At 38.3% G+C, this 10,080-nt stretch overlaps 1 protein-coding gene across 1 annotated transcript; it reads right to left on the bottom strand.

Annotated features, from left to right (window-relative positions):
* Positions 1-6,743: 6,743 nt before the first annotated feature.
* Positions 6,744-9,385, bottom strand: LOC309718751 (uncharacterized protein). Its single transcript, XM_082554283.1, has 3 exons — positions 9,248-9,385; positions 8,396-8,503; positions 6,744-8,302 (listed from the first exon to the last, which is right to left on the bottom strand). The coding sequence occupies exons 1-3, from the start codon at positions 9,291-9,293 to the stop codon at positions 8,154-8,156; spliced, it is 303 nt and encodes a 100-aa protein (XP_082410409.1). The 5' UTR covers positions 9,294-9,385; the 3' UTR covers positions 6,744-8,153.
* Positions 9,386-10,080: the final 695 nt, after the last annotated feature.

A 10,080-nucleotide genomic window follows, 5' to 3' on the forward strand; every position in this document is an offset into this window, starting at 1 on the left:
AAAATGAAAAAAAGAAAAGAAAAGGCAAAGGACCAGGACTTATATTAATAAAGAAACAAATCAACAAGAACCAGATTAGATAAAATAATACCCTGCAGATCTATAGAGTATATGCAGGTAAATAGCTTTTTTGTTAAGATTCAATTTCAAGTTCAACAAAAAGAAAAGTGAAACCTTATTGCAAGGTGCAAGCAATTGAAATGAATTCGTTTCAGAGCGCAGTGCTGCACGTACTATGGGCTGTGGGCCTTCAGGATCTGCCATTTCTATTGCAAAATACTGAGAGCTCCATAATTTGATATATTTATTTAAAAAGGCAATTTTAAAATTAGTTTTGCATCTGTACATGACTATAGTGTATTTTAAATCAAACTGTCAATGGAAAAACATCTTACATATTCACCTAATTTTTTAAGAGTTATGCTTTTTTTTTTCCATCACAGAATGATTGTGGTTCAGATGTGCTTTTCAAGGTGATCATGTCTCTTACAGTTTGGTCTAAAAATGGAAGAGCTGAAAGGACCAGTGATTATCTGATTATCTAAAGAACAAGACAAATGAATCATAAGCTCATAAGTGGACAAAAACCAGGATCAGAGCTCCAAAAGGTTTCATGGTGAAAAGTAAGAAAGAAGTACACGATGTGTCAGGACAGAAAGTGAAATAGGCTTTGTTCAGCTCTTCAGTTTCAATTCCTCAGAAAGTGAGTAGAACGGTACTGAACACCCTCCCCCCGTTGAGGGGGTAATTTAACTTTGTGTTGATGCAACACTGCGCAATATGTTTAGAAAATACAGTGGGGCAAAAAAGTATTTAGTCAGCCACCGATTGTGCAAGTTCCCCCACCTAAAATGATGACAGAGGTCAGTAATTTGCACCAGAGGTACACTTCAACTGTGAGAGACAGAATGTGAAAAAAAAATCCATGAATCCACATGGTAGGATTTGTAAAGAATTTATTTGTAAATCAGGGTGGAAAATAGGTATTTGGTCAATAACAAAAATACAACTCAATACTTTGTAACATAACCTTTGTTGGCAATAACAGAGGTCAAACGTTTACTATAGGTCTTTACCAGGTTTGCACACACAGTAGCTGGTATTTTGGCCCATTCCTCCATGCAGATCTTCTCGAGAGCAGTGATGTTTTGGGGCTGTCGCCGAGCAACACGGACTTTCAACTCCCGCCACAGATTTTCTATGGGGTTGAGGTCTGGAGACTGGCTAGGCCACTCCAGGACTTTCAAATGCTTCTTACGGAGCCACTCCTTTGTTGCCCGGGCGGTGTGTTTTGGATCATTGTCATGTTGGAAGACCCAGCCTCGTTTCATCTTCAAAGTTCTCACTGATGGAAGGAGGTTTTGGCTCAAAATCTCACGATACATGGCCCCATTCATTCTGTCCTTAACACGGATCAGTCGTCCTGTCCCCTTGGCAGAAAAACAGCCCCATAGCATGATGTTTCCACCCCCATGCTTCACAGTAGGTATGGTGTTCTTGGGATGCAACTCAGTATTCTTCTTCCTCCAAACATGACGAGTTGAGTTTATACCAAAAAGTTCTACTTTGGTTTCATCTGACCACATGATATTCTCCCAATCCTCTGCTGTATCATCCATGTGCTCTCTGGCAAACTTCAGACGGGCCTGGACATGCACTGGCTTCAGCAGCGGAACACGTCTGGCACTGCGGGATTTGATTCCCTGCCGTTGTAGTGTGTTACTGATGGTGACCTTTGTTACTTTGGTCCCAGCTCTCTGCAGGTCATTCACCAGGTCCCCCCGTGTGGTTCTGGGATCTTTGCTCACCGTTCTCATGATCATTTTGACCCCACGGGATGAGATCTTGCGTGGAGCCCCAGATCGAGGGAGATTATCAGTGGTCTTGTATGTCTTCCATTTTCTGATGATTGCTCCCACAGTTGATTTTTTTCACACCAAGCTGCTTGCCTATTGTAGATTCACTCTTCCCAGTCTGGTGCAGGTCTACAATACTTTTCCTGGTGTCCTTCGAAAGCTCTTTGGTCTTGGCCATGGCGGAGTTTGGAGTCTGACTGTTTGAGGCTGTGGACAGGTGTCTTTTATACAGATGATGAGTTCAAACAGGTGCCATTCATACAGGTAACGAGTGGGGGACAGAAAAGCTTCTTACAGAAGACGTTACAGGTCTGTGAGAGCCAGAGATTTTCCTTGTTTGAGGTGACCAAATACTTATTTTCCACCCTGATTTACGAATAAATTCTTTACAAATCCTACCATGTGAATTCATGGATTTTTTTTTTCACATTCTGTCTCTCACAGTTGAAGTGTACCTCTGGTGCAAATTACTGACCTCTGTCATCATTTTAAGTGGGGGAACTTGCACAATCGGTGGCTGACTAAATACTTTTTTGCCCCACTGTAAGTTAATGCTACCAAATGATCACTTCATTAAGAATAGCTTGCTTCTACTTGGTTGGACCTCATTTCATCACCAGAAGTGCCTTAATTCTATGATGGCATCAATTCAACAAAGTGCTTGAAACATTCCTCAGAGATTGTTGACATGATAGCCTCACACAGCTGTTGTACACCCATGAGATAAATACAACACAACTGTGACCACTAAAGTGAAAGTTTCCTGTATACATCTATGATGAACAAATTCTTAGTACAATGTGAAGGTAGGCAATCTTTAAACATATATGTTCTTCTTTTTTTGAAAAGCCTTGTGACACCCAAAGAAGTGTACAAATACAGTAGGAGCTGTCTTTTATTTATTTATTTATTTATTTTTAACAAAAACAGTTTGTGTCATTTCCAAACAGCTCCAATTTCACCTTTTCAGAGGCTTAACTTAATTGGACAAACTAGCATAATTTTTAATACTTAAAATAGCAGAATAATTAACTTGAGTTGTAACTGCACTGACTTATTGCCAGTGTGGATGTTTAAGACATTTATTGTCAGACTTTAGGAATTAATTGTATTTATAACACAAAAGAGCATCAGTATAGCATTCAATTGAGGGGGCAGAGAGGCATTTTTGGACGGGTCTGGATTTGCAAGGCCTGCCTTTATCCGCGAAGTTGACTCACTCAAGGGCGTAGATTTGGCATGGACGGAAAAAACATGTCTCCACCAATAATTTAATCTCTTCGAGTAAAGAAAAACAAACCCGATAAAAAGAAAAAAACGATCTGTCAACGTCTCATTCAGTCCACCTTGGAGTGCAGTTTGCACAAATTGTTTTAAAAATGCACTCAGCCTACAAACATTACTGATGAGTCAAGATCTGCACAAATTGACAGAAACACTGAAGCAGGTGCACATTTTATTCTTATTGTCACGTATGTCCTATTTGTCAGGTGATAGAGAGCAATGGTGATACAAGATCACAGGTGAAATTGGATGATGACTTGTTGGTTGTAGTAGTAGTATTTATTTATTGTCATTGTCAAGAACAATGAAATTGCGTTTGGGGCTTCCATACAACCCCAAAAAAAGAAGAAAATAATAAATACCCCTTAAAACTCAAGTGTACATATTTAACCCAGTGTGACTCCAATGCAATAAGACAATCCTTAGCAATAATGTTCGTAGAAATTCAGACAAAGACCTGAGAAACATGACAAAATACAACAATGCAACCCATTCAATATTATTGTACTGTGAGATATGATATCAGATATGATAGTTATCTATTTAAGAAAGGTTCATTACTGTATTTGAAGCACATGTGTGACTGCATGTATTTGGAATGTCTCACTGTTATTTATCAGGTGACAGAGGCAGCTCTGCCATGTTGTAGCTCTGACAGAGGTGAAGAGGCGAGGTCACGGGTGACTGACTGATGATTTGGTGCTATAGATTAACTAGTATTTATTATCATAACAATTGTTAGGCTGCTGATGTAAATTGATTCATTAGTGTATATTTGACAAAGAATCTGAATTGACATGTCTCACTTTTTATATGGCACGAATCAATGTGTTATTTTATCAGGTGGCAATATGTCCTAGTGCAGTCAGAGGGGAAGAGCCAGGGCCAAAGCTGAGGCACATCAAGCACAGAATAATAATTTTAATCTGAGGATAAAACGCATGTACTGAGGCCGAAAGAAGCTTCAGTGCTCTCAGAAGACTAAAAAGATGGCTAAGGTTAACAATGACTCAAATGAGATTAAACAATGCTGCTGTATGCCATGTCCACCAGGAGAGACTGGACAGTATAGATGTAAAACAAATATGGCAGCAGTTTATCTCAGTTAACGAGAGGAGCAGGCATGTGTTTGGCTCCTTCACATAGTGGACATTGAGTTGTTGTGTGGGACACCAGTAGTCCATGTCTGTTGCTGTAACAGTAGTTCATGTTTTGAATAAAAAATCCCAGCTCACTGACTTGATCGGGGCAATTGTGTGCCTAAACTGTTGCATAATTTTGCTGAGAGATCTTTTACTTTGTGGTAATCTTAGATGAGTAGTTTTATGGACAAAAACCACCAGGTCATTCAGTGTTTCCTTAGTGCCAAAATATAACAGATGTTGGTGTAGTTTAACTGAAGTAATGTTGTTAAGTTCTTAAAGTCATATTCTTTTATTGTCATGACTGTATTTGAAGCTATTTTTTATGTTTGTATGATACCTGATTTATATGGAATATAGCTAGAGTAAACTAAAGCCTAAAATACTTAGTCAGTCATTTGTTTAATAGTAATTTAACATTATATAATTCACATATAAAACTATGAACTGTAATTTTAAATGGTTTAAAAGCACGCAGAATAGCATATGTAGGCAAGTATATTTCTCCTTTTTTTTAAAATCAAGAAGCAAAGACAAAAAGGGAAAAAAAAAGAAACAGGGCAGGGTTCAGTGGTTGAATCATCCGTCCCCACCAATGCCAAAACCAAATCTACGCCCTTGGACTCACTAATACTGACATGGAGCCATGCCAGTTTAAGACTCTATTGAATGGTTTCCTTGATAGCTGATTTGATGTGTTGTTGCAGAGAAAAACCCCTTGATAGTGCTAGAGCACAGAACTGAGAAGAACATGATTAGATGAAACCCAAGACAATATAGGAGAGAGACTGCAAACAGTCTTTCAGAGAAGAGTTTAAAACCCTTATTTTAGAGGTGAAATGTGACAAATGTAGATGCATTGACTGCCCACATAAGTACCTTGAGGCATTCTAAAGTTTCTGCCTGGTGGAGAGACCTTCCTGTATAAAGACTTTGGTGAAGCACAGTGCACATATTAGTGATGGGATTTCCGGCTCTTTTTAGAGAACCGGCTCTTTCGGCTCGGCTCACTAAAAAGAGCCGGCTCTTTCGGCTCCCAATCGGCTCATCAGGTTGTTTTGTTGATTTAATGAATTAATTATGGACAACAATATAAAATTATGCACAAAAGGAATTACTAACGTAAAAAAACGTGGTTTTCTTTATGTATGTTTATATATAAATATTTATGGGGGCCCCTAGAGACGAAACGCGTAAACTCCAAAACACATTTCTAGCGTTAACTGAACTTCCAAAACAGAGCTACCTAGATCACTTAAATTGTCTATTGTTTTTGTATTAATACATAATAATAAAAAAAAAACAACTTAATTTACCTGTTACTACCACACACCCAATCCGAATGTTGGTACTTCCTGGCTTGTGTAGCCACTAGGTAACAAAAGCTCAACACGGCCCCTAGCATCCTGGAGCACTTCCGTTGTGTTTTGGAGTTTGTACGTGCTTTGTCTCTAGGGGCCACTGTAAATATACTTTTATTTATTCACTCCACATAAAATGTAATAAATAAATTATAAAGTACAAAAACCAACTATTTACATTTCATACATTTCAACTTTTAACTACTTAAATTTTCAGCTTTTTCCTTTTAAACAAATTTAAAGTGAAACAACAAAAAACACTGCAAACCACAACACAATAAAATATAAATTAAAATATGGAAAAAAAAAGGGGGAAAAAAGAACACCAAGATCTTTAATTACGGGAAAGGTTGGCATTTAGAAATATTAATATCACACTCAACTGACTGTGTTTTATCTTCCCATTGCACTGATGGGTGGACAGTTCTTAGGTGCCTGTGCATGTTGTTTGTGGAGCCAGCTCTATATGATATCCTTTTCTTGTAGACTCTACACTCTGCCTTTGTTTTGTCAGTAAGATTGAAATGGCTCCAGACTTTGCTACATTTCTTGATGTCACTCATTTTCTTTACTGTACCTTTCCAATGTGACTGTGTTGACTCTTGTTGTTGCTCCCGGCTGTCTTTCTTTCCCTCTCCCTCCTGTTCTTGTTGTGTGCTACTGCTGTTGCGAGTGTAACTACTGCCCTGCCCCCTCAGCTCAGCGCTGAGCAGAGGGGTGCAAACACAAGGCTCTGTTTGCCATCTCTGCTCGCCATCTCTGCTCAGCGCAAACACAAGGGTGACTTGCAGCGTGAAGCGAAAAAAGTGAAAGAGAGGGCAAGAGAAAGGAAAAAAACAAAACAAAAAACCCACAGCTCCCAATAAGGAGCCGGCTCGCATCGTTCACTTCAAAGATCCGGCTCTAAGAGCCATTTCGTTCGCGACCGACCCATCACTAGCACATATTCCACATGTAATACTTTTCAAAATTAACTGGACGAACTGGCATGATTTTTAATACTTGGATGAAGCAAGTGTCACAGTTTGCCAAAGCAGACTGTAAACATTTGTGAAGAGTGGACCCAAAATGCAGACACAAAGGAACGTGGAACCAAAACCTGAGTATTAAGAAAAAGTGAGCCGTTTAATGCGCTGATGAAGAAATACAAAGTAATGCATAAGGCAAACAAAGACGAGAATAAACAATAACCTAAACTGGGGAAACTAAACATAAAAAACCCAAAACATGAACCGCTGCATGGATACACCGACACCGGGAACATGGAACCGTAAGACAACAGACAGCCTGATGCTGAACAAAAGAGGACAGAGGACTTAAATACACAGAGAGATAATGAGGGGATGGGGAACAGGTGGGAACAAAGCTGGGACAAATCAGACCTAACGAGACAAGGGGAAGCAAAACTGGACACACTGCACACAGAACAAGGACTTTCACAATAAAACAGGAAACAGCATGGAATGCAGAGATGACAACACGAACTTGATAACATAAGACACACAAACATGAAACACATGAAGGGTGAGGGAAACTTGAAACACAGGGGTAGAAGACACAAGGGGAATCTGAAAAACTATAAACTATAACCGCAACTTTGGTATAATAGAAAATAAACTACTTAACCTCAAGGACTTAAATATAAATCAAAAACATCAAATTAAACCAACATTCAAAAAGCTGACAAGAACTTGCCTGAATCTGAGTGCAGCACTGCACACTTCAGAATTCATCCTGCTGCTTCTTTTAGCAATCACACCATGAATAAGAATTGGTGACCTGGATCCACTGGTAGCCATAAAAGCTGTAATATTTCCTCCACCATGTTTGACAGATGATGTGTTTTACATTATGAAACATTTATCTTCTCCAAACTTCTCTCTTCTCATCATTCTTGTATGAGTTCACTTTGGTTTCATCTGCATAAGAATTTTTCAGACTGTGCAGACTCCTTTAGATGTTTTTTTTGGCAAAGTCTAATTCGACCTTCCTTTTCTTAAGTGTAACTAGTTGTTTGCACTTTGTTGTAAATTCTCAGTGTATGTACTGTATTCCTGAAAATATCTCTTGACAATCAGGTACCTCGACTTTGACAATGATAGTCCTGCCTCCTTCAGAGAAAACTGGATGCCTGCACTTCAGTCACATATTGACTGATTTAAATGAAAACTGTGGTAAAACTACAAAAATTTCATCTTTGTCCCAAACATTATGGAGTTTGAAAATCTTAAAGTGAGCTTTGTCCATCCTTATCAACCAGCCACATGAATTATAAGAAATGCTCATATTTTATCTGTCCTGTTTTTTTATTTTAAATTTACAGCAACAACAAATCTGTTTTCGATTTAATTAAACAAATCAAAGCATTATTCTGATTATACTGAAAATATAACCAACAGTACAGTAAATAACATCTTTTACATTGTTAGTTTTTTAGAAGTTATTCATGGATTGTAGATTTTGGTGAAGAACAAAGTAAAACATGATTAAGATGTAGTTGTTCCAGAGCTTCAGAGGAAGATGGTGATTATGGCTGAAGACACCAGCAGGAGCATAGCACTGGGACCAGTTGGGATAGCACTGTTGCACAAGTTCCCTTCACAGCAGCTCATAGGACTGACACACAAGCTAGTGAACTGGCAGCCCTTAATGACGGTACCTGTAAGACATGATGGTAAAACCTCCGTTTCAGCTCATAAAATGTATGATTTACAGCTTTAAACACTTCTTAATACACTGCAGAACAACTTACCGCTTGTAGTAAGGCTGAAACATCGGTCCATACCAGCAGGACAAGTTAAGACATCAGTGCAGGAGTGAGGGTCAGAGAGTGCACATACATAGCATTTTAATCCACATGCTGCAGAGAAACAAAGAAAGCTGTCATTCATAGATGAAGATTCTCCAAATACAAAGCATCATCCATTAGACTGCAGATGTCTTAATGAGATCCAGAAAAGCTTTTTTTCATTCAGAGAAAAGGCTTCTCATAAAGTTCGTGGTACCACAGCTCAGAGAATGCACCAGGAAATTAAAAGAGAGAGAGAGAAAGAAAATAGAACTGGACCAGGAGTTTTATTTTTTAAAAATCCCAAAGACAATAATAACAACCCAACAATAATAACCCAGATTAGATAAAATAATACCCTGCAGATCTATAGAGTATATGCAGGTAAATAGCCCTTTGTGGTGCAAGCAATAGAAATGAATGTGTTTTTAGAGCGCAGCGCTGGGCATGCCGTGTCATATGTAAAAGGGCCTTCAGGATCTGCCGTTTCTATTACAAAATACAGTGAGCTCCATAATTTGATTTATAAAGGCATTTTTAAATAGTTTTGCATCTGCACATGACTATAGTGTATTTTAAATCAAACTTTTAATAGTACAAAAGTTACAAAGTCATCCATTTTTAAAAATTTATTCTTTCTTTTTTTTTCACATCACAGAAGAATTGTGGTTCAGATGTGCTTTTCAAGGTGATCTGAACCTCTCTTCAGTTTCATGTCTCTTACAGTTTAGTATAAAAATAGAAGAGCTGAAATGACCAGTGAGTATCTGATTATCTGGTAAAGAACAAGACAAACCAATCATAAACTGCTCTTACCTGTGGACAAACTCAATACCAGGATCAGAGCTCCAAGAAGCTTCATGGTGAGAATAAGAAAGAAGTACACGATGTGCGAGGAGGACAGGTTAAGTAGGCTTTGTTCAGCTCTTCAGTTTCAGTTTCTCAGAAAGTGAGTAGCATGGTACTGAAGCCCCTCCCCTCTTGAGAAGTTCAGGTCACTCTGAGTGGACTCAATATTACTTTCATTTATGTGCACATCTGCACTTGTGCAATATGTTCACAAAAGAAGTTAATGCTACCGAATAATCGCTGTTGCTAAGATACACAGGAATGATACTGCAAAAGTATCATTCTGCAAAATGCTCATATTTGCTCTGTCCTGTTTTTTTTTTATTTATTTACAGCTCATCACAAAACTGTTTTTATTTAATGATACAAAATGCAGAACACAAGTAGTTAAACAATCCAGCAATCAAAGCATTATTCTGATTTAATTGAATATATACCTGACAGAACAGTAACTGATACCTTTTACATTGTTAGAAAATCATTTATTATTCCTGGATTGTAATTTTTGGTTAAGAACAAAGTAAAACATGATTAAGATGTAGTTGTTCCAGAGCTTCAGAGGAAGATGGTGATTATGGCTGAAGACACCAGCAGGAACACGACACTGGGACCAGTTGGGACAAGTTCCCTTCACAGCAGCTCATAGGACTGACACACAAGCTAGTGAACCATTTAAGTTACATCACATGGAGTATGTGTGTGGGCCAATTAGACAGCGCTTGTATTGTGTAAAAAGGGTCCATTCAGTGGATAAATACATCATGTTACTATTTTATAGGTAAATGATAAATGTTGAATTT

The sequence above is a fragment of the Aulonocara stuartgranti genome (genome assembly GCF_965226115.1).
Source record: "Aulonocara stuartgranti genome assembly, chromosome: 12".
NCBI lineage: Eukaryota > Metazoa > Chordata > Actinopteri > Cichliformes > Cichlidae > Aulonocara > Aulonocara stuartgranti.

Excerpts from the sequence above, each read along its gene's own strand:
- LOC309718751 (XM_082554283.1), bottom strand. The coding sequence starts at position 9,293 with ATGAAGCTTCTTGGAGCTCTGATCCTGGTATTGAGTTTGTCCACAG. Across the intron at positions 8,504-9,247 it reads GGTATTGAGTTTGTCCACAG|CATGTGGATTAAAATGCTAT; the intron begins GTAAGAGCAGTT and ends GTTTCTCTGCAG. Across the intron at positions 8,303-8,395 it reads TTTCAGCCTTACTACAAGCG|GTACCGTCATTAAGGGCTGC; the intron begins GTAAGTTGTTCT and ends CATGTCTTACAG.